At 42.5% G+C, this 27730-nt stretch overlaps 1 protein-coding gene across 4 annotated transcripts; it reads right to left on the reverse strand.

The window, feature by feature from the left end:
* Positions 1-70: 70 nt before the first annotated feature.
* tmc5 (transmembrane channel like 5) lies at positions 71-27638 on the reverse strand. 4 transcript variants are annotated; one of them, XM_024403647.2, is made up of 21 exons: positions 27475-27638; positions 26696-26874; positions 25720-25976; positions 19799-19876; positions 17597-17713; positions 17120-17222; positions 16604-16685; positions 15945-16169; positions 15571-15719; positions 11459-11603; positions 10906-11058; positions 9504-9679; positions 8969-9044; positions 8770-8867; positions 8510-8605; positions 6205-6280; positions 4281-4414; positions 3702-3875; positions 3084-3162; positions 1483-1566; positions 71-1223 (listed from the first exon to the last, which is right to left on the reverse strand). In XM_024403647.2, the coding sequence occupies exons 2-21, from the start codon at positions 26770-26772 to the stop codon at positions 582-584; spliced, it is 3021 nt and encodes a 1006-aa protein (XP_024259415.2). In that variant the 5' UTR covers positions 26773-26874; positions 27475-27638; the 3' UTR covers positions 71-581. The 4 variants fall into 4 exon arrangements, with proteins under 4 accessions (XP_024259415.2, XP_024259413.2, XP_024259414.2 ...); XM_024403645.2 differs by having other exon boundaries at positions 15909-16169; XM_024403646.2 differs by having other exon boundaries at positions 15909-16169; positions 26696-26881.
* Between the last annotated feature and the right edge of the window lie 92 nt (positions 27639-27730).

A 27730-nucleotide genomic window follows, 5' to 3' on the forward strand; every position in this document is an offset into this window, starting at 1 on the left:
AGTTTCTTTCATTTATGTTCTATATCTGTTTTTTTTTGCTTTGCTGTGAGAACAATAAGTGACTTGGATGTATTCTCAAAGTATATATTTGATATCTACTCAAGTACCTATTCATTGATGAACATCCAGACCAGGTGCAATCCCTACCACTAGAGGACAGTGCTGTTCATGGAGAAAACAACATACAGTACCATACAATTTTATCGTATTTACAATTTAGTACGGATCAGAATATTCCTACATTTATACAACATTCATTGACAGTATTTTACAGGCTAAGCACATATCATGTATACATACAGTACACAAATATATCAAATATTATTAATTATTAAAATATTTTTTGTACATAAACAATGTGTTCTTTTATCAAAAGGGAATACATATATCAGATATATCTTTTCACACCCCATTGGCTACACTCTTTTATGGTCCAATAGAAACAGTCTACATAGAGGTGGTCCTGCCCTCTCTTGATGCCAGTCAGAATCTTCTGATATTTCTCTGCTTTCTACGGCAGGTCACATTTCAATTGTGTCCGCCATCTTCCCCCCCCCAAGTGGTTCAGTTCTCGGTCATGCTCAGTATCTGTCACCGTACTCCTCCTCTACCTGTTGCCGGGCTAGCATGGCCTGTATCAGAGCACTACCGGTGCCTGGCGCATCTGGGTGCTGTGAAGAAGCAGGCGCCCGGTAAAACTCGCTCTCCTCCTCCTCTGCTCTCTGCCTGGCCTGCATGACCTGCATCATCGCACTGGACGTTGATGACACTGGGTGTTCTGAATGAACTGGCACCCGGTAAAACTGGTCCTCTTCCTGCTCTGTCTCCGCCCTCTGCCTGGCTTGCATCACCTGTATCATCGCACTGGGTAACGCGTTTACTGGGTTCTGTGACTGAACTGGCGCCCGGTAAAACTCGTCCTCATTCTGTGACTCCGCCCTTTGCCTGGCTTGCATGGCCTGTATCAGTGCACTGGAGGGCGCAGGTGTTTGGTCTGCAGGAAATGGCACCCCGCGATAACTGGCTACATCCTGGTCCTCTGCATATTGCCTGGCTAGCATGGCCTGCATCATAGCACTTGATGTCGTAGAGACTGAGTGGCCGGAAGGCATAGGCACACCGAAAGAGCTGCTGCTGTCACCATTCTCTTGCTCCAACCGCTGTCGGGCAATCAGAGCCTGGAGCATGCCAGAGGAGGATTCATTTTCCTGTCTTTTCCTGACCTGATTGAGAGAAAGGGTCATAGTTCAAGTATGACATTTGAAATAACATTGGAGTTTAGGTATTTATTGTAAATTAGATAGTCTCAAGGTTAAGTTAGATAGTCTCTAGGGTATGTTCGATAGTCTCTAGGTTAAGTTAGATAGTCTCAAGGTTAAGTTAGATAGTCTCAAGGTTAAGTTAGATAGTCTCAAGGTTAAATACGATAGTCTCAAGGTTAAGTTAGATAGTCTCAAGGTCATTTCTCTTTGATCCTCTCACCTGTTTTTTATTTTTCTGTTTGTTCTGCTTGGATTTCTGAAGGGTCTGTAGCTTCTCCAACAAGAACGCCTTGTCCTTCCCTTCCTAATAAAGGGAGTGTGAGAGAGAGAGAGAGAGAGAGAGAGAGAGAGAGAGACAGAGAGAGAGAGCGAGACAACCAGAGAGAGAGAGAGAGCGAGACAACCAGAGAGAGAGAGTGAAAGAGAGAGAGACAAAGAGAGAGAGCGAGACAACCAGAGAGAGAGAGCGAGAGAGACAGAGAGACAGAGAGACAAAGAGAGAGAGCGAGACAACCAGAGAGAGAGAGAGAGCGAGACAACCAGAGAGAGAGAGAGAGAGAGAGAGAGAGAGACAACCAGAGAGAGAGAGAGAGAGAGAGAGAGAGAGACAAAGAGAGAGAGCGAGACAACCAGAGAGAGAGAGAGAGAGAGACAACCAGAGAGAGAGAGAGAGACAACCAGAGAGAGAGAGAGAGAGACAACCAGAGAGAGAGAGAGAGACAACCAGAGAGAGAGAGAGAGAGAGAGAGAGACAAAGAGAGAGAGCGAGACAACCAGAGAGAGAGAGAGAGAGAGACAACCAGAGAGAGAGCGAGAGAGACAACCAGAGAGAGAGAGAGAGAGAGAGAGACAACCAGAGAGAGAGAGAGAGAGACAAAGAGAGAGAGCGAGACAACCAGAGAGAGAGAGAGAGAGAGACAACCAGAGAGAGAGAGAGAGCGAGACAACCAGAGAGAGAGAGAGAGAGACAACCAGAGAGAGAGAGAGAGCGAGACAACCAGAGAGAGAGAGAGAGAGCGAGACAACCAGAGAGAGAGAGAGAGAGAGACAACCAGAGAGAGAGAGAGAGCGAGACAACCAGAGAGAGAGAGAGAGCGAGACAACCAGAGAGAGAGAGAGAGCGAGACAACCAGAGAGAGAGAGAGAGAGAGAGACAACCAGAGAGAGAGAGAGAGCGAGACAACCAGAGAGAGAGAGAGAGACCAGAGACAAGAGAAAGCGAGACAACCAGAGAGAGAGAGAGAGAGACAACCAGAGAGAGAGAGAGAGCGAGACAACCAGAGAGAGAGAGAGAGAGAGAGACAACCAGAGAGAGAGCGAGACAACCAGAGAGAGAGAGAGAGAGACAACCAGAGAGAGAGAGAGAGCGAGACAACCAGAGAGTGAGAGAGAGCGAGACAACCAGAGAGAGAGAGAGCGAGACAACCAGAGAGAGAGAGAGAGAGAGACAACCAGAGAGAGAGAGAGAGCGAGACAACCAGAGAGAGAGAGAGAGCGAGACAACCAGAGAGAGAGAGAGAGCGAGACAACCAGAGAGAGAGAGTGAAAGAGAGAGAGCGAGACAACCAGAGAGAGAGAGTGAAAGAGAGAGAGCGAGACAACCAGAGAGAGAGAGTGAAAGAGAGAGCGAAAACGTTCTAGACAGTCAATACAATTCATAAAAACAACAAATGAACAACATCAACACTGCACATTCAAATGAAATCAGCTAAATATATTACTCCGGCACTTCAACAACATCATAACGTAGACACAACCACTTCGGACACACCAGCTCTGATGGACGAGACACGTCGGACCAGACAGCTCACCAGAACTCACATTAACAATCTGCTGTCTCAGTAGAGTGATAAGCAGCTGGCGTCCCTGAGTGATCTGCCTGAAGATGTAAATGAAGACACTGTGGAAAGGAGGTCAGTCAGTGAGTTTGTATTACAGTATGTGAAAGGGCAAAGTAGGCATTTAATGTCATAAAGTGCCACTAGATTGTATTTGATGGCTTGATCCGGTAGACAACGCTATAAAATCTGAATGCATTGCTTGATAGGACTTCGGTATACTGCTCCAAGGCAGGTAGCCTAGCGGTTAAGAGCATTGGGCCAGTAACCGAAAGGTCGCTGGTTTGAATCACTAAGCTGACTATGTGAAAAATTGGCCGATGTGCCCTTGAGCAAGGCACTTCACCCTAAGTGCTCCTTTAAGTCTATGGATAAGAGTGACTAGCAAAATGTACAAGTCAGTCTTTTGACAAACAGCTCAAACGATCAATCATTTCTAGGAATCATGATCAAGTTAAGTTTACAACTTATATGCCTTATATCACATTTTGAAGACAACTGTCACTTTACCGTAAGACTGTGCTTTAAAACTACTTGTTACCTTCATAAACACAACTTTAACCCAACATAACCACCTCAACATGAACAAAGATGAACTCACAGGATGATGAGAGAGACCAGGAAGTAGAATATCTCACTCCTGATGACGTGCTGGTAGATCCAGACAGTCCACTGAAACGCATCCACCCTGTTCAAATCGTCCATCCAGATCTGTATTGCACTGAAGGTGGTGTTGAGGCCCCTGAAGGGCCCACACTTGTCTGAGGGGGGCAGACTGTGGGAGGGATCAGGGGAGACATGGCAGTTTGAAATGCTTGGGTCAGAGAAAAGGAGCCAAAGTCAACCAACTTTCAATCATCCAACTTTCAGCACATTTTCAACTTTCTTACTAGAAGGTTTAAGTATAGCGTCATGCTTTTGAATAGCTGCTAAATAGCATGATTCCACGGACTATCTCAGCCCCTAAAATTAAACCAAATCTGAATCAAGTTTAGCTCTTGGTTATCAATTAATGACAGACTCCAGTTCTTCTGAACAAGCCATATTTATCCAGAACTAGATGGAATCTGAACCACTCCATATATCTACAGGTGTTTGTTTGGCCTTGCCTTAATCTATGACAGCCTTAACATAACATAAGTCCCTAGATTAGCCTTGCCCTGACCGCTTATACACCTACGTCCACACGGTGTAGGCCACCATGGACAGAGCCCCCAAGAAGGAAGGGAAGAAGAGGATAGCGATGAAGATGGTTTGCATCTGAGCCGCCCTGCCGGCTCGCCTGGGGGGCTGGCAGTTCTGGGTCAGGCTGACCTGGAGGACACAAAGTATAGACCGGGCATTATAGAGCTGGAGAGGGAGATAGAGAGAGGAGGAGCCTGGTGACGGTGTCTTGGCAACGGCACGATTTGATGAACAGGTGAACAAACAATGACCTTTGACAATAAGGGAGAACTGAGAGTAACATTTAACCTGCACATTATCCAGGAATAAAGTCATTATTGATTTGTCAGGGAGGTATTTATTTGTATTTTATTTCACCTTTATTTAACTAGGCAAGTCTGTTAAGAACTAATTGTTATTTGCAATGACGGCCTACCAAAAGGCAAAAGGCCTCCTGGGGGAACAAGGGGCTGGGATTAAAAATGTAAAATAAATATAAATATAGGACAAAACACACATCACAACAAGAGAGACAACACTACATAAAGAGAGACCTAAGACAACAACATTGCAAGGCAGCAACACATGTCAACACAACATGTTAGCAGCAACATAGTAGCAGTACAAAACATGGTACAAACATTATTGGGCACAGAACAACAGCACAAAGGGCAAGAAGGTAGAGACAACATTACATCACGCAAAGCAGCCACAACTGTCAGTAAGAGTGTCCATGATCGAGTCTTTGAATGAAGAGATTGAGATAAAACGGTCCAGATGGAGTGTTTGTTGCAGCTTGTTCCGGTCGCTGGCTGCAGCGACCTGAAAAGAGGAGCGACCCAGGGATGTGTGTGCTTTGGGGACCTTTAACAGGTATCATGTTATTGTATTTGATCAACTAAATCCTTTATTGCAGACACCTTCCACTTGTAGTTTTGTTGATGAACATGTAATGATTTCCCTGTATGTACCACAGGGAAAACATCTCTCTTTTCATTTCCAGGACACTCATATATGTTTCATCATTGTATTGGAAAATCCTAGTGACCATCGCTACCATCTATAAATAGAGCTAATTCTATGCCATTCAAGTGTGTCATGAAACATTCAGCACCATCTTTAGAAGAGAGTAACACGAGCCTGGCCCATTCTGCTATGGCATGGTATCTAGGGTAGAGAATCAACACCAAGGTTCAGCTTACTGTCACCTGAGTCAGCCATGGTCCTGTGTGGCTCAGTTGGATGGAGTGCTGCGCTAGCAATTCCTGCAGGGGTCACATGGCCATACTAAAAATGTACTCACTCTCTGTACTATAAAATACTTTTTTCACTGTACTGAATATGCACTCACTGCTTTGGATAAGAAGTGTCTGCTAAGGGGCCTATATTATCTACCATAATGAACAGGTTACCTTCTTTAGGTAGAAGAACCGTACTGAACAGGTTACCTTCTTTAGGTAGAAGAACCGTACTGAACAGGTTACCTTCTTTAGGTAGAAGAACCGTACTGAACAGGTTACCTTCTTTAGGTAGAAGAACCGTACTGAACAGGTTACCTTCTTTAGGTAGAAGAACCATACTGAACAGGTTACCTTCTTTAGGTAGAAGAAAGAACAGGTTACCTTCTTTAGGTAGAATACTGAACAGGTTACCTTCTTTAGGTAGAAGAACCGTACTGAACAGGTTACCTTCTTTAGGTAGAAGAACCATACTGAACAGTTTACCTTCTTTAGGTAGAAGAACCGTACTGAACAGGTTACCTTCTTTAGGTAGAAGAACCGTACTGAACAGGTTACCTTCTTTAGGTAGAAGAACCGTACTGAACAGGTTACCTTCTTTAGGTAGAAGAACCGTACTGAACAGGTTACCTTCTTTAGGTAGAAGAACCATACTGAACAGGTTACCTTCTTTAGGTAGAAGAACCATACTGAACAGGTTACCTTCTTTAGGTAGAAGAGGATGAAGAACTTGATTATCTGTATCACTGGGAGGAGGGGAGAGAAGTAGATTCCGATCCTGCAGACAGAAAAACATGGATATAAGAATTGACCATATCTCATCCACAGTGGTGTTATGTTTTACTATGAAAATAGATGGAGCTATAGATGAACAGAGATTAGAGTCGAGGACAGCACAGTTCAGTACAGTAGAGTACATTAGAGCACAGTACAGTACATTAGAGTAGAGTACAGTAGAGTCCACTACAGTAGAGTACTGTACAGTAGAGGTCATTAGAGCACAGTACAGTAGAGTACATTAGAGCACAGTACAGTACAGTAGAGTAAATTAGAGCACAGTACAGTAGAGTAGAGTACATTAGAGCACAGTACAGTAGAGTATAGTAAATTAGAGCACAGTACAGTAGAGTAGAGTAAATTAGAGCACAGTACAGTAAATTAGAGCAGTGTGCAGTAATGTACATTAGAACACTGTACAGTAGAGTAGAGTACATTAGAGAACTGTACAGTAGAGTAGAGTACATTAGAGCACTGTACAGTAGAGTAGAGTACATTAGAGCACTGTACAGTAGAGTAGAGTATATTAGAGCACTGTACAGTAGAGTAGAGAACATTAGAGCACAGTACAGTAGAGTACAGTAGAGTAGAGTACATTAGAACACAGTACAGTACGGTACAGTACAGTACAGTAGAGTACAGTATAGTAAATTAGAGCACAGTACAGTAGAGTAGAGTACATTAGAGCACTGTGCAGTAGAGTAGAGTAGAGTACATTAGAGCACTGTACAGTAGAGTAGAGTACATTAGAGCACTGTACAGTAGAGTAGTACATTAGAGCACTGTACAGTAGAGTAGAAATTAGAGCAGAGTAGAGTAGAGTACATTAGAGCACTGTACAGTAGAGTAGAGTACATTAGAGCACTGTACAGTAGAGTAGAGTACATTAGAGCACTGTACAGTAGAGTAGAGTACATTAGAGCACTGTACAGTAGAGTAGAGTATATTAGAGCACTGTACAGTAGAGTAGAGAACATTAGAGCACAGTACAGTAGAGTACAGTAGAGTAGAGTACATTAGAACACAGTACAGTACGGTACAGTACAGTACAGTAGAGTACAGTATAGTAAATTAGAGCACAGTACAGTAGAGTAGAGTACATTAGAGCACTGTGCAGTAGAGTAGAGTAGAGTACATTAGAGCACTGTACAGTAGAGTAGAGTACATTAGAGCACTGTACAGTAGAGTAGAGTATATTAGAGCACTGTACAGTAGAGTAGAGTAGAGAACATTAGAGCACAGTACAGTACAGTAGAGTAGAGTACATTAGAGCACTGTACAGTAGAGTAGAGTATATTAGAGCACTGTACAGTAGAGTAGAGTAGAGAACATTAGAGCACAGTACAGTACAGTAGAGTAGAGTACATTAGAACACAGTACAGTATGGTACAGTACAGTAGAGTACAGTAGAGCACAGTACAGTAGAGTCCAGTACAGTCCAGTAGAGTACAGTAAAGTACAGTACAGTACAGTACAGTAGAGTACAGTCCAGTAGAGTACAGTACAGTAGAGTACAGTCCAGTAGAGTACAGTACAGTACAGTACAGTACAGTACAGTACAGTACAGTAGAGTACAGTAGAGTAGAGTACAGTAGAGCACAGTACAGTAGAGTAGAGTACATTAGAGCACTGTACAGTAGAGTAGAGTATATTAGAGCACTGTACAGTAGAGTAGAGTAGAGAACATTAGAGCACAGTACAGTACAGTAGAGTAGAGTACATTAGAACACAGTACAGTATGGTACAGTACAGTAGAGTACAGTAGAGCACAGTACAGTAGGGTCCAGTACAGTCCAGTAGAGTACAGTAAAGTACAGTACAGTACAGTAGAGTACAGTAGAGTACAGTCCAGTAGAGTACAGTACAGTAGAGTCGAGTACAGTAGAGTAGAGTACAGTAGAGCACAGTACAGTACAGTAGAGCACAGTACAGTACAGTACAGTAGAGTACAGTAGAGCACAGTACAGTAGAGTACAGTACAGTAGAGTCGAGTACAGTAGAGTAGAGTACAGTAGAGCACAGTACAGTACAGTAGAGCACAGTACAGTACAGTACAGTAGAGTACAGTAGAGCACAGTACAGTAGAGTACAGTACAGTAGAGCACAGTACAGTAGAGTCCAGTACAGTAGAGCACAGTACAGTAGAGTACAGTACAGTAGAGTACAGTAGAGTAGAGTAGAATACAGTAGAGTACAGTAGAGCACAGTAGAGTACAGTGTAATGAAATACCATGCCAGGGTCTGTGCATAGATCAGGTCAAGGACATTCCTGGCAACGTCAAACTCTGGAACTCCCAGGCTCTGTATGCATTTAGTCCCAATGACACTGGTGGAGAAAAGAACTAAGGAGTTACAGAAGAGCATTTTTCAATGAAACCTTCCCTCCAAACAGAAAGATGAGTTACAGTATAGAATTCTACTGCATACCGTAGCATGTTTAGCTTTAAGTGAACACGTTATGGGAAAATGTGTTTTGAAAATGCCACTCACTTGCTCAAGAACTCTCCAAAGAAGGATCCTAACATTATGAAGAGGAAGTCCATAATAACCAGTCTGTACAAGGCTTGTCCTACGATGGATTCCCAGCACTAAGACAAACGATTGGAATCACAGTGGTGAATGAACATACAGTACATATCAGTGGAAAAGAATTGAAAGCATGCATGTGATTTGGTTTAAAAGGACTTACTGAAAATGTATTGGCCACATCCTTCATCCAGTAGGAGCAGAGAATACCCAGAATGGACATCTTGAGAATGACATTTCTAAAAAGGAAAAGGGCATTCAAAACATCATTCAAAACATCATTCAAAACATCAGTCTTCTAAAACCTTGTACAGTATATGACCTTTCTGTATTTTTCTGATATTTTATTAAGCATATTTAGAATTTACGCATTACTGTAATATTTCATTCATCCATTGCTTTAAATTGATCATTGAGCAAATAGATCAATTGATTTCAATATACCGTACCAGTCAAAAGTTTGGACACACCAACTCATTCCAGGGTTTTTCTTTATTTTTACTATTTTCTACATTGTAGAATAACAGTGAAGACTTCAAAACTATGAAAGAACACATATGGAATCATGTAGTAACCAAAAAAACAAATCAAAATAAAGAAAATATATAATAAAGAAAAACCCTTGAATGAGTTGGTGTATCTAAACTTTTGACCGGTAGTGTATGTATTTTTAAATATGTTTTGTATCCATCTCTAACCTGACTATGATGGCATAGACCTGCATGCGAGGGTTGGAGTAGTGCTCTATCTTTTTGAACAGAGAGTAGAAGAGAGGGACGACCAGATTGATCAGGGACACCACAAAGGGGAGGAGGAGAGTAGCGGCCTCCTCCAGGAGAGAGCCGGAAGCTTTGTCCGGTGACTGCCTCGTCCGCTGGAAAGATACCATAGTAGGTCAGTTTGTTCTGATCCAAGGACAGTTTTGTGTTTCCCCCATGTTAAAAAGAGGATTTGGAGAGAGTGAGCTGCTCCCAGATCAGTGCCCAGAAGCAACCAGCCTGGAGAAAAGATAAGACACCGAAGCCTGGACATAATCAATCACAGCTTTAGCAAGATAAAGTGTCCAGTTTCCATTTGAGATTTACCCCGATGTTTTACACAAAAGGCTCAGATTTTTCTGTTTCCATCTACGAGGGCCGGCACCCATGTCTCACTGGGCCATGGCTACGGCTGACCTGCTCTGACTTGGAGCCAAGGCCCTGGGTACTTTTCAGCTGGCATTTACATAACAATGGCTAACTGTGGACTTTAACACCTTGTCACAAAGCAACAGTCTTGATGATGCAGATGTTGTTGATTCTGCTCTCCCCAAGTCTTTATCGTCACACTCCTGATGGAAACACAAACACTTGAGCTTCCATTAACAATAAATCAGTGGTGACACAATGGTGTAGGGTAAGTCTTAGGTGCTCCCGAGTGGCGCAGCTGTCTAAGGCACTGCATCTCAGTGTTAGAGACGTCACTACAGGCACCTTGGTTCAAACCCAGGTTGTATCACAACCGGCTGTGATTGGGAGTCCGACAGGGCGGCGCACAATTGGCCCAGCTTCGTCCGGGTTTGACAGGTGTAGGCCGTCATTGTAAATAAGAATTAGTGTTTAACTGACTTGCCTAGTTAAATGAAGGTTAAATTGAAAAAAACGCTAGAATAATAATTTGGTGGAAGTGTAGCAATGATGTCCTACGAACACCATTATAAAGACCACACCCTGTACTGCCAGGAAAGTAGTATTGTATTGATGCTATATGATTCAGAAATGCTCAGGTACACACAGACACTATGACACACTTTGAATTACTGTACACAAGGGTATGTCTGATACAATAGTCATCGACACTGGTCCCAGAGCTACACAGTGTCCAGGCATTTGTTTTAGCCCAGCACTAACACACCTGATTCAAAGTAATCACCACCTGGTCTTCATCATACTTAGATGGATCAGGGTCAGCTGATCCCCGGATCTTACATTACCACAAGCTTTATCAGGAAGCCACGTGTCATCGTGTCACAACGTTTACGTAAGGTCTCCCTTGGGAAAGAGTTCTTCTGACCTCAATGGGACTTCCTGGTTATATGAAAGTTAATCAAATGTACCATACCCATGTGTCATATTGACACAGGAAGTAGACACTGGTGCCACACCCCAAGGCCATGCCCGTGGAGAGGAGCCAGGTACCCAGGAAGACCCCATAGTGCTTCAGCCTCTCTGTCAGAGGTAGCAGGGCCACCTGGACCTTTTCTGATAAGGACTCCTGGAGGGGAATGGAAACATTATTTCAAAGTTATTTCACAGTTGGTTATCTGAGACAGATCCTATTTGGGCCCCCTAACAATTCAGATTGCAGAGTATTCTATGTATGGAAGAGCAGATAAGTACTGAGTCACAAGTACTGGACATTTATCTAGTTCAGCGATATTACATTCTTTCTTGTAACAAAGCTACAGTTATGATATGGCCATGAGGTCAACGAAGCTACAGTAATGATATGGCCATGAGGACAACAAAGCTACAGTAATGAGATGGCCATGAGGTCAACAAAGCTACAGTAATAGTTTATCAAAAACAGTGACATTAGTCGCTTGTAAAAGCCTGATAACTGGCCAGCTCACACAAGATTTGGTTCTGGTTTCCGAGATTACAGTGAAAGTGACCTTGAGTTGGATGCGCAGATTGTTCTTGCGCTGTCGTACGGCTTTCTCGTTAGTCACACTGAAGTCCCAGCTACACAGGAGCTGCCAGGCTCCACCCAAGCCTGAGTCTGCAAGGACATACTTCTTCCTGAACGAGCTGGCCATGCTGCAGAGAGAGAGAGGGGGGAGGTCAACAATCCACAAAAGTGGAGACAAATTTGACCCCAATAACTACCGTGGGATATGAGTCAACAGCAACCTTGGGAAAATCCTCTGCATTATGATTAACAGCAGACTCATACATTTCCTCAGTAAAAACAATGTACTGAGCAAATGTCAAATTGGCTTTGTACCAATTTTTTTACAGACAGACCACATATTCACTCTGCACACCCTAATTGACAAACAAACCAAAACAAAGGCAAAGTCTTCTCATGCTTTGTTGATTGAAAAAAGCCTTTGACTCAATGTGGCATGAGGGTCAGCTACACAAATCTTTATTTTTAAGTTTATTTATTTTCCCTTTTGTACTTTAACATCGCTACAACACTGTATATAGACATAATATGACATTTGAAATGTCTTTATTCTTTTGGAACTTATGTGAGTGTAATGTTTACTGTTAATTTTGAATCCAAGATGACGTAGGAGTCAGACGTCTTTGTCTTGTCTCGTCCCATGTATATATCTTATTATATCTTTTTCTTCGCCTTCTTTTTAATATTTTCCTAAACCTCAACTTCAAAATAATCTGCTGCAACCCGCCTCACCCAATGTGGTGTGGATCTGTTTTTTAAAAAGTATTTCTATTTACCTCCAAACTGGAATACCTCAACTGAAGCTAGCTAGCTAACTAGTTACCAGTTATCAGTCAGCTAACCTTTAGCTCGGAAAGCTCTAGCCAGTTTGTACAACGTGTTTCAAACCCGAGCATACCGGACCTATTTTTCTCTCCATATCCCCGGATTCCTACCGCAAACTCTGAACCCTTTCATCTGGATCATGGCAGCTAGCTAACCGCAACCCGGGTTGACTACTCCTGGCTAACGTTTCCGTCCTGTAGCAAGCACCAACTAGCCTGGGGCTAGCCCATGCTAGACCCATCTCCCGGCTAGGGCTCCTGGGCTACTCTTGAAGCCCACTCCTCGGCTACAATATCCGGACACCTTCTACTGCCGGTACGGGGCACGGAACCCCGCCGATCCTTCACAACTGGAATACCGACATAACAGGCCCCTTAGGCACGGCATCCCCTGAAAGACCATTCTGGTAACCGCGGCCTGCTAGCTATCTATAGCATATTAGACTGTTAACTGATCCACCGGCCAATTTCTTGGACCAGTATACCCGTTTTGCCAATTGGACCCCTCTGCTACTTGGAACCCTACTAATTCCACGACTGGTCTATCGACGTCACTGCACGAGGAGGCAAAAGCAGACTTTTCCCCCATTGCGACGTCCCTCTAAGGCCCTTATGCTAGCTTGCTAGCCCCGGCCTGCTAACTGCTTGCTTCATAGCACCGGCCTGCTAACTGTCTGAATCGCCGTGTCCCCAGCCAGCCCAACCACTCACTGGACCCATACGATCACTTGGCTACACATGCCTCTCCCTAATATCAATATGCCTTGTCCATTACTGTCCTGGTTAGTGATTACTGTCTTATTTCACTGTAGAGCCTATAGCCCTGCTCAATGCCTTAAACAACCATGTTGTTCTACCTCCCATATATGCGATGACATCACCTGGTTTAAACGACTCTAGAGACTATATCTCTCTCTTCATCACTCAATGCCTAGGTTTACCTCCAATGTACTCTCTTCCTACCATACCTTTGTCTGTACATTATGCCTTGAATCTATGCTATCCTGCCCAGAAACCTGCTCCCTTTACTCTCTGCTCCGAAAACGCTAGACGGTCAGTTCTTATAGCCTTTAGCCGTACCCTTATCCTACTTCTCCTCTGTTCCTCTGGTGATGTAGAGGTTAATCCAGGACATGCAGTGCCTAGCTCCACTCCTACTCCCCAGGTGCTCTCATTTGTTGACTTCTGTAACCGTAAAAGCCTTGGTTTCATGCATGTTAACATTAGAAGCCTACTCCCTCAATTTGCTTTATTCACTGCTTTAGCACATTCTGCCAACCCAAATGTCTTAGCCGTGTCTGAATCCTGGCTTAGGAAAACCACCCAAAACCCTGAAATTTTCATTCCTAACTATAACATTTTCAGCCAAGATAGAACTGCCAAAGGGGGTGGTGTTGCAATCTACTGCAGAGATAGCCTGCAGAGTTCTATCTTACTATCCAGGTCTGTACCAAAACAATTCGAGCTTCTACTTGTAAAAATTCACCTTTCCAGAAACATGTCTCTCACCGTTGCTGCTTGCTATAGACCACCCTCTGCACCCAGCTGTGCCCTGGACACCATATGTGAATTGATTGCCCCCCATCTATCTTCTGAGCTCGTGCTTCTAGGTGACCTAAACTGGGACATGCTTAACTTAACACCCCGGCCATCCTACAATCTAAGCTTGATGCCCTCAATCTCACACAAATTATCAATGAACCTACCAGGTACAACCCCAAATCCGTAAACACGGGCATCCTCATAGATATCTACCTAACTAACTCGCCCTCCAAATACACCTCTGCTGTTTTCAACCAAGATCTCAGCGATCACTGCCTCATTGCCTGCATTCGTAACGCTCCCTAAAACACTTCTGCGAACAGGCTTTTCTAATTGACCTGGCTGGGGTATCCTGGAATGATATTGACCTCATCCTGTCAGTAGAGGATGCCTGGTTATTCTTTAAAAGTGCCCTCCTCACCATATTAAATAAGCATGCTCCATTCAAAAAAATTAGAACTAGGAATAGATATAGCCCTTGGTTCACTCCAGACCTGTCTGCCCTTGACCAGGACAAAAACATCCTGTGGCGTTCTGCATTAGCATCGAATAGCCCCCGTGATATGCAACTTTTTAGGGAAGTTAGGAAACAATATACACAGGCAGTTAGGGAAGCTAAGGCTAGCTTTTTCAAACAGAAATTTGCATGCTGTAGTACAAACTCAAAAAGTTCTGGGACACTGTAAAGTCCATGGAGAATAAGAGCACCTCCTCCCAGCTGACCACTACACTAAGGCTAGGAAACACTGTCACCACCGATATATCCACTGGATTGTATTTATCATCATTAGTCATTTAGGTCAACATTGGATCATTCAGAGAACCTCACTGAATTTCTGGAGAGAGTTTGCTGCACTGAAAGTAAAGGGGCTGAATAATTTTGCACGCCCAAATTTTCAGTTTTTGATTTGTTAAAAATGTTTGAAATATCAACAATAAATGTCGTTTTTCCAAACTTCATGATTGTGTCCCAGGTCATTGTTGTTGATTCTTCACATAGCATGCGCTCCAAAAATACAGTTTTATATCTTTATGTTTGAAGCCTGAAATGTGGCAGAAAGGCTCATCTGTAATTAGCCCATCCAAAGTTCATACTGTATTTATTTATTTATCTAGGGGCACATTCATCTTCTGCAATCCTACCATTTCAGTGTTTAATTGCTATATTGTAATTAGCCACCATTGCACTGTATATATAATATTACATTTGTGATGTCTTTATTCTTTTGGAACTTCTGTGAGTGTAATGTTTACTGTTAATTTTTTTTTTTGTTTATTTCACTTTTGTCTTTATTCTTTTGGAACTTCTGTGAGTGTAATGTTTACTGTTAATTTTTTTTGTTTATTTCACTTTTGTATATTATCTACTTCACTTGCTTTGGCAATGTTAACATATGTTTCCCATGCCAATAAAGCCCCTTGAATCGAATTGAGAGAGACAGAGAGAAAGAGAGAGAACAGGGGTCCCTTTACTGCACTATTACAACATGAAGGAAAGGTTCAATAAATATATAAAGGTGTGATGTGAATGTCATGGCATTGTGGATTTGACATCATACATGTGAGATCAACTGGCTTTGATCAATTATTTACTGGCACTTGAAACCAATGAAGAAGCACATGGAAACCAAACCATGCATGACATAAATGACAGTCCAAAGCAGAGTTAATAGTGGTCAATACAATGTTACTGTTACATGATCACTGTGCAGTCCCATCCCATACTGACCTGTAGATGAGGGCGGCTCCACACAACACCATGTAGGCTGCTACGGTGAAGAAGTAGGCCAGCTGCATGTTGTACTCAGACCGGCCCCCTGTCCCTTGTGTTTTATTACTGTAGCCGCCATAATACATCACTGTGTGGCTGAAATAACCCTGTGGGGAAAATAGATACATCAAAATAAATCATTTTTACCACACAGTAACTGTTCACTGTATGCTGACTTTACAGTACGGGGTGTCGTATAACAAATATGTTGATCAGATTCGTAGCGTATGCTGCTATGGAATGATTCACTCAAAGGCCTCTACCAGAAGTAGCGTGAATAGTTATCAACAACAAACCGCTCCGGTCAGTATCTCTAGCCCTTTGAAGCTGACCCCAGCGGGGATGTCTGGCGTGGGGTGATAGATGAGCTGGGGGATGGTGATGAAACCAAAGTTGACCAGGAAGGAGAAGATGTTGAACATCAGCAGCCATTTTAGGAACTTGAAGTAGGAGAGGACCCCCGTGCCAAATTTACCCCCGACCTCCTTCATGGTACCCCGCCACAGTTCCAGGGTCTGCTTGGCTAAAGTCATGTTAGCACCGCACCTGCGGAATGCCTGAGGGGGAAGACTGGTCTGAGAACAGTGGTGGGGGTCTTATATGTCACAAATGCACTGTCATAGATTTCATAGCACAGCTGTCACAGAATAGGTGTAATTGTCAATAGAGGATGTGGATGATGGAGCAGTAATAATGTTCAATGTAAGTAGAAAGTTATTGTATTGTAACCTGCATGGTGGCAGTCTGTTCCTGCTTTTGCCAATGTTCAAGTGTCGCTGAATGCAGAGACAGAATGTCACCCTGGCAAATTGTATTGCTCATAAAAGGCATAATGATTTAGTGATAGCCAACCACAGGAAGTGTTGCACTTTGCCATAGTCTAATAGGGCACTGCTTGTGCAGTACAAGGACACACAGGAAGTAAAGTTGGGCATCAGGACAGGAGGACACACAGAGAGACACAAAGATGTCAGCGAGTCAAACTGCTCACCAGTGAGATAGTCGTCGAGCAGTCTGAAAAGCAGTTCAGTTGCCGGGATTTTTTTAATGATTTCAACGCCAACACTTGGCCCCTAGGAGATAAGAGATCAAACAATCGTAAAGATTACAGTCTGATACAGTTATGTAGCGTATGATGATACGCGCATCACAGCATTATCTCTTCATAAAATATATGACCTGTCAAAAGTTGCACAGTGCTCTTGGCTGGCTGTGTGGCTGTAAACTTTGGACTAGGCCGATGCGATGCGCTTATGGTAAACACTTCTTCCTTACCTGCATACCGCAAGAAGGTGTGTATGTGTGTTTGTGTGTGTGTGTCTGTGTGTGCGACTGTTCCCCCCAATGATCTCACACCGCAAGCCTACATAACTGCACACTTGATGACCTACCTACCCTTGTACATAGTACTTATTTTACTGCCCCTGGTCATAAGTTAATCTTTCCATAGTAAAACTGTACGAAAACAGGCACCTTTTGACCTATGACGGTGACATGACAACTGTACCTGATGTGTTTCTTGTCATCAAAGCTCATAGGGAGGTCTCGGATGGCCTTGATTCTGTCCCTCGTTGACATGGCAACCAGCTCTTTGACCAAGTTCTGTTCCTCTGTTGGACAAAGACAAGATAAAACAGATCTGTGAGGTTATTAATCATAGTATGCCTTTAGATCGGAGTTGTAATATAAAAATATGAATATAATCATATAATCATAAATAATTGTGATTTAAGTATAAGAAGTGATGGAGGGTTATGATTGAGCTATAAAGATAGTATATAGTGACTTATTTTACTTCAATCAGTGTATCCAGAATATGACTTCAATGGATAACATTGTCCTGAACCTACTGAAAAGAGAAACATCATATTTCTACCGGGAGAATGGACAGGCATTCTCAACAGTGGTTGTGCCCATAGGAATACAATTCTAGTAACTCCATTTCTATGGATGTGCCGTAGGCTCTCCCTTCTTCATCCCTCACCATTTTCCATCTCATTCCTGATGTCGTCCTCAGAAAGGCCCAGATTGCCCAGAGCAGCCTCTCCTACAGGGAATAGACTCATCTTCCTCGACCCCCTGAACCTCATCGAAACATGACCTGGGAGACAGGAGGACATCTAATTAAACACAGCTGACAGCCTAGCTATTACCGAGGAATTATGAGCTTAATAAAGAGTGTTGAACGAATAGAAAGCCATCCATCATATAAGCTTACTATCAGCACTAACAATACGGAGGATATATAATATCTTACGCTAATAGAAAGGACTCTGCACATTCATTTCAGATCATGTCCACCCATTGACTTGGCAAACACAATTCATTCCCATAATTACAGTACAAACAAGTGAACATACAAAGAACGGCATGCACATACAACTTACAATACATCATGGTTTATTGGTTCACGCACTGACATGGTCCTTGATTGCACAAGGAAGTGGTTTTGGGTGGCTTGAAATGGGAGCCCCCCCATCACATTGCATGGGTGTGTCGTGAGTCAATATTTACACTGTGTAAATAAGTGTTAGCTGCTGATGATCAACTTTGATTAAAACAAATCAAATAGAGGTGGTTAAAAAAAGGTTTCCTGTCACGGCCGTCAAAAGAAGTGGACCAAAATGCAGCGTGGTGAGCGTACATTTTCCTTTTTATTTAAAACGTTGCCAACAAAAGAAAGAAACAACCGTGAAGCTTACAGGGCTATAGTGCCACCAGCAGAGTTAACTACCCACACTGAAAGGAGGGGAAAAGGGCTGCCTAAGTATGATTCCCAATCAGAGACAACGATAGACAGCTGTCCCTGACATTTCCAATAGGTTGTCCCCATAGCAGAACCCTTTTTGGTTCCAGGTAAAACTATTTTTGGTTGCAGGTAGAATCCATTTGGTTCCATGTAGAACCTGGAACCAAAAGGGTTCTTCGTGGAACCAATAAGGGTTCTTCAAAGGGTTCTCCTATGCAAAGGGTTCTCCTATGGGGACAGCCAAATAACCCTTTTAGGTTCTAGATAGTACCTTTTTTTCTAAGAGTGTACTATACTTCACATCCTTTTGACAAACGCAGTAGCATGACTAGCTGACAATGAAAAAACACACTGTAGATAACACACTCTAATAGAAACTAACTTCTTTAGAGTGAAATTGTTTCCCCCAGCCTTATCTGTCCCATTAGAGTTATCCATTATAACCTTCATGCTAACCGAGTAATGCTGCTACACCTCTGACATATTGTGTGTATTTGTTAAGGCTAAATCATTGAGAAAGTATAAAATGCCAAAGAGGCAAACACTCTACAGATGTTGGATCTTAATTTGATCACCCTTTTTCAGGAGAACTTTCCTGTAAAACTTGTAGTGCATTTGAGGTTTTAAAAAGGCTTCTGAAGTTTGTCATTTCCACTTTGAAATTTCAGACAAATGTATCAAACCCTACAAATATGTCCATTAATTATAATCCACATTATAATTCACATTTCCTGTTGCTGCAGGATCATTTTCCTGCTGTAGCAAACTGGCTAAAATTAAGATGCTACATTTGTACATTTCTTGGTTAGATTTCAGCAAACACCTAATCATCAGTCCTCGTGATGAGGTAATATTACCTGGATTGTGTTCATTAGGTAATAAATGGAAGAAAACAGACTGAAACAGGGAGGGACTACCTGGACTTGTCCAAAAAGAAACTCATATTGTAACATTTCGTTGTAAAACGTTTTGCTACGTTTTGCCCTAATCAATACAGCCCTGTAAACTGTTAGCACCATAGTTTCCCGGGATGGTATTTTTCTGCCAACTTCCTTGTGCTGCCTGTCTACCTTTGGGTAATGTTTTATTAGACATTGGATTGTCATAAATACTCATAGCAATATTGCAAAAGTTCGCTACACAAAATCTGTCATGACATGAACAATCTTGATTTTCATTCTATCTTTGAGTTGTGTGTCTCTTTAATTCTTTAATAACCTCTTTAAGGAGCTGACCCTTTAATTTTTTTTATATATATTTTTTAATTTCACTTAAAATGACATACCCAATCTAACTGCCTGAAGCAAGGAGAGTGCAACAACTAACCTCAAAGGTTCTTATGATCAAAGGGACCAACTGAAAGCTAAAGAAGTAAAGTAAGGAAGTAAATAGAGAGTAATCTACTGTATGTGCTCTTTAAAGTGGTTTGAACAGCACCTGAAGTTGCAGATGGAAGTCGTACAGGAGGCGTTGTGTCATAATGCGTTGCCTGGTCGATCTGGTACCCGCTGTGATCTGAACATCATGGAGAACAGAACACTAGATTCATTAATCGCATCCACCTAATTTTCGAAACGTTGCTATGGGCACAGCCAAACAACGGAAGTGATGGATTCGATTTCTGCTTTACTTCTGCGGTAGATCATTTCAAAAAAACATTTTTATTTCACCTTTATTTAACCAGGTAGGCTAGTTGAGAACAAGTTCTCATTTGCAACTGCGACCTGGCCAAGATAAAGCAAAGCAGTTCGACACATACAACAACACAGAGTTACACATGGAATAAACAAACATAAAATCAATAATAAAGTAGAAAAAGTCTATATACAGCATGTGCAAATGAGGAAGGATAAGGGAGGTAAAGGCAACAAATAGGATAAATAAATAAATACAGTATGGGGATGAAGTAGTTGGATGGCTGTTTACAGATGGGCTATGTACAGGTGCAGTGATCTGTGAGCTGCTCTGACAGCTGGTGCTTAAAGCTAGTGAGGGAGATAAGAGTCTCCAGCTTTAGTGATTTTTGCAGTTCGTTCCAGTCATTGGCAGCAGAGAACTGGAAGGAGAGGTGGCCAAAGGAAGAATTGGCTTTGGGGGTGACCAGTGAGATATACCTGCTGGAGCGCGTGCTACAGGTGGGTGCTACTATGGTGACCAGTGAGCTGAGATAAGGTGGGGCTTTACCTCGTTGAGACTTGTAGATGACCTGGAGCCAGTGGGTTTGGCGACGAATATGAAGCGAGGGCCAGCCAACAAGAGAGTACCGGTTGCAGTGGTGGGTAGTATATGGGGCTTTGGTGACAAAACGGATGGCACTGTGATAGACTGCATCCAATTTGTTGAGTAGAGTGTTGGAGGCTATTTTGTAAATGACATCGCCAAAGTCGAGGATCGGCAGGATGGTCAGTTTTACGAGGGTATGTTTGGCAGCATGAGAGAAGGATGCTTTGTTGCAAAATAGGAAGCAGATTCTAGATTTAATTTTGGATTGGAGATGCTTAATGTGAGTCTGGAAGGAGAGTTTACAGTCTAACCAGACTGATTTATAGTTGTCCACATATTCTAAGTCAGAACCGTCCAGAGTAGTAATGCTGGACGGGCGGGCAGGTGTGGGCAGCGATCGGTTGAAGAGCATGCATTTAATTTGACTTGCATTTAAGAGCAGTTGGAGGCCACGGAAGGAGAGTTGTATGGCATTGAAGCTCGTCTGGAGGTTAGTTAACACAGTGTCCAAAGAAGGGCCAGAGGTATACAGAATGGTGTCATCTGCGTAGAGGTGGATCAAAGAATCACCCGCAGCAAGAGCGACATCATTGATGTATACAGAGAAGAGAGTCGGCCCCGGAATTTAACCCTGTGGCACCCCCATAGAGACTGCCAGAAGCCCTGGCAACAGGCCCTCCGATTTGACACACTGAACTCTATCAGAGAAGTAGTTGGTGAACTAGGCGAAACCAAGGCTGTTGAGTCTGCCAATAAGAATGTTGTGATTGACAGAGTCGAAAGCCTTAGCCAGGTCGATGAATACGGCTGCACAGTACTGTCTCTTATCGATGGCAGTTATGATGTTGTTTAGGACCTTGAGCGTGGCTGAGGTGCACCCATGACCAGCTCTGAAACCAGAATGCATAGCGGAGAAGGTACGGTGGGATTCGAAATGGTCGGTAACCTGTTTGTTAACTTGGCTTTCGAAGACCTTAGAAAGGCAGGGTAGGATAGATATAGGTCTGTAGCAGTTTGGGTCTAGAGTGTCTCCCCCTTTGAAAAGGGGGATGACTGGCAGCTTTCCAATCTATGGAAATCTCAGATGATACGAAAGAGAGGTTGAACAGGCTAGTAATAGGGGTTGCAACAATTTCTGCAGATAATTTTTAGAAAGAGAGGGTCCAGATTGTCTAGCCCGGCTGATTTGTAGGGGTCCAGATTTTGCAGCTCATTCAGAACATCAGCTATCTGGATTTGGGCGAAGGAGAATTGGGGAAGCTAGGGCAAGTTGCTGTGGGGGTGCAGGGCTGTTGATCAGGGTAGGGGTAGCCAGGTGGAAAGCATGGCCAGCGGTAGAAAAGTGCTTATTGAAATTCTCAGTTATAGTGGATTTATCGGTGGTGACAGTGTTACCTAGCCTCAGTGCAGTGGGCAGCTGGGAGGAGGTGCTCTTATTCTCCATGGACTTTACAGTGTCCCAGAACTTTTTGTGTTTGTGCTACAGGATGCAAATTTCTGCTTGAAAAAGCTTGAAAAGTTATTTGAAGGAGTCACTCTATAGAGTATAAAAGTCAAGTAAACAAGTGCAAGTGTAACTGTATATGAATTTCATTCAAGTTCTCAAACGTTAGCTAGACCTACTAGTAGTTATGTTGTGATAATTACGTGAATTGTGTTGTGTATGAGATTAGGGCTCCCACAAAGCCAATAACCATAACGATAACTATAGTCTACATAACTATAAAACGTTGGTAGGCATCCACACTAGAGGAAAGTTTATTGTTTATTGTTCTGCAGGCCTGCACCTGTCAATCAACTGATCAAAACATTCTTCTGCACACTGCCTATTAATAAGGTGGTAACACTAGACCATTCACGAGGTCTCTAACGCACAGATACTGGTTCAGACCAGTGCTTTCAGGGTGTGTTCATTGTCATAGTGACAACTGCAAATAACACTTCAATGTACATCTAGGTCAAATGAAAAATAATATAGTAACTCGTATTTAAATGTAGCAATTTACAACAAACGCCGAGCCTGCACATATTTTACAGCATCTCATTGCCTCGTTGCTCAAGTGGTTTGCAAGTGATTTCCATTTTTCTAATGGTTGCCAATTCCTTTGTGTCTTATTTTTCACTGTGCTCATCTAGGCTATGTCCTGTACAACTATTTGCAATGCATCAGTGCAACAATGTTATAATCATAACAGGTCAAACGGGATCAATCACACCAACACACTTTCTCTCCTCAATTTTCCCCGAAATTGATTTTCTATGCTGTAGGCCTGTTTTACATTCAGCAATTAGTAAAAGAAAGCCTGCTTCTTTCCCTGAATAGGCTATTAGGCTTTGTAAGAAAAAAAAGAATACAAATAAATGTCCTATAGCTTTTGTAGCCTATAGCTTTCCTGGGAATTCACCAGAAGAGGAATCGCCTATTGCAGAGAGGCTTGTTATAGCCTGTTACCCACGGGCACAGCTGGAAAAAATAGGCTGTGATGTGTAGCTGAAGTAAGAAGCTAAATATTAGCTAGATATTAGGCCATGCATTAGCTAAATATTGCAGCTATAGTCTAAATATTTACCTGTCAAAGTCCGTTACAAGTTTATGAAATGGCAAATCTGCAGTACGTTCCTCCAGGCTGCGCACTGTGGTTCACGGGCACGCAAAGTTCCATTATTGATTAGGCCTAGGACTACGTTTTTAGACAATACATTATTGTACCATATGGTACTGTATGTATCCTGGGCTACAACAACACAGTGCAAAGAGGAATGTATTCGTGTTATGAAGTGAGTACACAATTATTGTCCATGGGCTGTAAACTGCAGTGATGTAGGCTCATTTGAATAACCGCTCAAACGTCCTGTTTTGTTTCATTCCGAAATAACTGCATAGGCCTACAGCCTATAGGTCTGATTATGCAACCATTTGGATCAGTTCAGGTCTATTCGCGACAGTTTAGAAGCACAAGAAAGGTACATTACCAGGCCACTCATATGGTGTATTTTGTCAGGATGTAGCCGGGTGTTAAGATTGGCCTACTATAGGAAAATATGGGCTTCTCCTTTCCAACTCCCCGCTCGTAAAGCTGTAGCCTATTTTACATTCAGCAAGGGAGTGTACGCGTGCATCTATCCTCCAATAGGCGGTTAGTAGGCTAAAGAAGAAAGGTCGAAATAAGGGTGCAAATAGCTTGGGTACTCTTGTCTTTTCCTGGGACTCCTCAAGATTTCAGAGGAATAGCTGTGTCAGTGGAGAAGCCAGGTGCGTAATTGCACAACAGAACAAAGACTGACACGCTCGAGATGTAGCCTATAGCCTAAGTAGAAGTGTATGCATATTAGACCATTATTTATAAGCTCAACGTTAGGCTTAATACTGTAGTGAATATATCCAGTCAATGTACAAAGCAACATTTTTAAAAGTTGATCAGATAACGAAATCATAGGTAGCTCTACACTATGTGCGCTCCCGAGGCTGCGCTGAGTGCGCTCCCTCCCAGTCCCCGGGTTTGCAGCTGGAAAAGCTACCATATGTAAAAAAAAAAAAAAAATTAGGGACAATAAATGTAGCCTACCTATGCTACCACAACACAGTGTAATGAGGAATGTTATTATTGTTTTCAAGTGAGTACAAAACTGTAGTCTAGCCTGTAAACTGCAACGAATAGCCCATGCCATTTGAAAAACCGCTCAAAAGCCTGGCGTTTTGAATACATCCCGGTAATTATTTGGAAATAACTGCATCTAGCCTGCCTGATTGGGCAACCATTTGAATCAGTTGTGGTTTTTTTCTCTGCAGTTTAGTCTACAAGGTCCAGGCACATAAGGCAAGTAATATGTTGTATTTTGTCAGGATGTTTCTCTATCAGAAACATGCCAATTGCAAGGATTTTTAGTGGAGCACATATGATTTATGATAAAGCACAAGTTCACAAGACGTTGGTGGTACATTAATTGGGGAGGATGGGCTCATGGTACTGGCTGGAGAGGAATTAGTGGAACGGTATAAAATACATCAACACATGGTTTAATGCCATTCCAATCACTCCATTCCAGCCATTATCATGAGCCATCCTCCCCTCAGCAGCCTCCACTGACGTTGTTGCAATAGTTTGAGCGTTTGGCTTCCGTGTTTTAAAAGCGTTCGAAAAGTAGGTGGATATGGTACCTATAACAACATTGAAAACACAAAGAATTAACCAAACAAAAGGCAGGAGGTAATAGAAGAAATTCAAAGTCACTTAGCAACACAGAACCTGAAGACCAGCCACACTGAAATACTACTCCATTCCCAACCTGGACTCAGGGGTAGACTTAACATAGTAAAGTAAATCCAGACACTCCTATTAGTACGATGTGTTACGTTTCATATGGTACTGTATGTATTCATTTGTGGATGTCCATCCATTTCATATGATATGTTACGAATGACAATTCGTATGATATGTTACAAATTGCAATTCAAACAATATGTTACAAATTGCGATTCGTACAATATGTTACGAATTGGCAAAGCATATGATATGTTACGAATTCCAATTTGTTGTGGTTAACGTTAGCTAGGTGGCTAAGTGGCTAATGCTAACATTAGCTAGGTGGCTAGGGGTTAGGGGTTAAGGTCAGTTTTGAGGTTAGAGTTAGGCTAAAGGGTTAAAGGGTTTGGCAATGAGGCCCTTCATCTAGGTCCCCAGAGTAGGAGGATTTTTATGTCTTTACATGCAGTTTGAAGAAAGTTGCTAACTAGCACTAGCACAATTGCTAACTAGCGTAAGCGCTATTGCTACTGAGCATTGGCTCACGAAACTACCTCAAACTTCCTTCATACTGGACTTATGTAAACATACCAAACGTAACATATCATACTAATTTGAGTGTCACGGATATATATTTACTATGTTACGTCTAGTCTATTCGACCAAGCTGCCTTCCAACAAAATCATGGCCATACTATCCCCTCCGAACCCAGAACCAAATCTTGGGAGGAGAGACTACCCTTACTACAGCACAAGGGATCATATTTCTCTGATCTGTTTACAATACAATCTCCCATCAGAAAACGTGTGTACTGCCATTACATCGGTGTGTGGCTGTACATTACTTGTTTCTATTGTCTGATGAATCAATTAAATCAAACATCGACTTACTGAGGTCATGCTGCTGCCATCGTGGGCTCTCCGACCGGGGAGGAAGGAGACCCATGGGAATGCTGTCTCTGCCCCTCCAGCTCCCCTCCTGCCACCCGCCCCAGGGCACTCTCTCCTGGGCATCGTTGTAGCTGGACTGGACCCCTCCTGGGAGCTGCTGGAGGTCGGACCTGCCCCTCTGCCCCCCGGCTCCATCATCCCTGGGGTAGGGGTTACCATGTGGGTTACTATGATGGGATTGGGATTTCCTGGAAGGACTTTGGAGAGAAGGGCGGAGGAGATAACATTACTGGTGTGTTGTTGTATAAACCCTGCATCAGTCAGTCCAACGCCTTAATCATTACACTCATAAGGTTGCTGATGGTGTTCTAAGAATCATGCTACAATATTATAATAGACATATGACATCTGTCATAGACAATAATGGTTTTTTTTCTGAGGCGCTATAAAGTGAGTCTCTTGTAAGAAATACCATTACTTTGGTCACACCGCTGAAGGTTCATGACCGTCTCTAGTACTTAGCACGACATTAACTTAAAATGACAACAAACTCCTTGTACTGTAACACAACATTCAACACACAAAGAAGGAGAATTGGCCCACTTTGACAGTATTCATTTCAGGGATAGCTTCCTGCTACAATATGTAATGGCACTGGCACTATAAAAAAATCTGACACTAATTGAGAGATTAGAGATGATGTGACCAAGCACAGTGATGGTTTACATTTAAATATACAGAACAAAAGATCCTCTCAGAATTATTTTCTAATACTGGACCATTATGTTTTACTTCACTTCTCATATTTGAGTTATTTGTGCACTCTCCCCCAAAACATTTTTAAGAGCTGTCTGTCAACATTTCATTCAAGCCCTCTACCCATTCAGGTTCTCTACCCATTCAGGTTCTCTACCCAGTTAAAGCAGAATTATAACAAACATCCAAACAACACAATCGTACAAGTTGACACACATACCTCCTATCTATCTCCAGGGTGTCACTGTCATGATAGGCGGGGTTGTTATATACTCCAGTGTTGTTGTAGTGCGACATAGGGATCCTTGGCTTGATCTTCTTCTATAGTGGTTAACCCGGTGGGGGTTTCTGTCTGTCCCTCTCTTCTTTAGTCCCCTAGAGGTCTGAAAGGTCCTCCTACTGTATTCTCAGTAAAACAATTCATGAGAATCAGCTTGCCATTACATAAAATGAGAACTGGAAACGAGACATAAACGTGCCACTAGCAACAAGACCCCCTTGGGTATAAAGAAGGGGCAAATACAAGACTTCTGAGACCATACCTCGATGCTATTCCCATCGTACTTTCACAAATAAAGCTGTGCTATCTAATACACATCACATGTTTTGGAAGGAATGGCTGCCTTCAGTAAGTTATTTAACTCCCCTTTCCTATCCCTGTGTATATCATTATTTATTAACACAGGGATATGGTTTCTGTTTTGCCATGGTCTGTGCCTCAGTGCTGCCCTATGGCAGTAAACTAGGCAAAGTAGAAGTAACAAATTCCCGAGCAACAAAGTCTGGAAAGAGATCCGACTAACAAATGTGTTGACATTTTAGTTTATTGTGGGGAAAACACAGAAGTTATATGTGACAGGGAATCTTTGTTGTCAAATTAAGAGAAATATAACCATGTTCCAAATAATAATAGTATACATTGCTGTTAGATACAGTAACAATTTAAAACTATTGTATCAAACAATTGTTTAAAAGAGTAAATCCACAGAGTGTAATTACCTGGTTAATGTGCTGCTTACTCAGGGAAATCTGCTGGCTGCTTGAACAGATGTTGCAGGCCGAGGATGCCTCCCCTTTTCCTTATAATCCAGGTTTGAAGTGTCAACTGTGGTAGCTGGAGTGCAGTTCTGAGAGATATACCTTTGTTGAACTTTATCACTGTGTGTCTGTCAGACTACCCGGAACTGTGCACTTGAAATAAAGGTAAAAGTCCGGTGGTTCTAAATGCCGTATGCAAATCTAATAGGCTGCTATG

Source organism: Oncorhynchus tshawytscha, unplaced genomic scaffold (genome assembly GCF_018296145.1).
Source record: "Oncorhynchus tshawytscha isolate Ot180627B unplaced genomic scaffold, Otsh_v2.0 Un_contig_2357_pilon_pilon, whole genome shotgun sequence".
Lineage (NCBI taxonomy): Eukaryota > Metazoa > Chordata > Actinopteri > Salmoniformes > Salmonidae > Oncorhynchus > Oncorhynchus tshawytscha.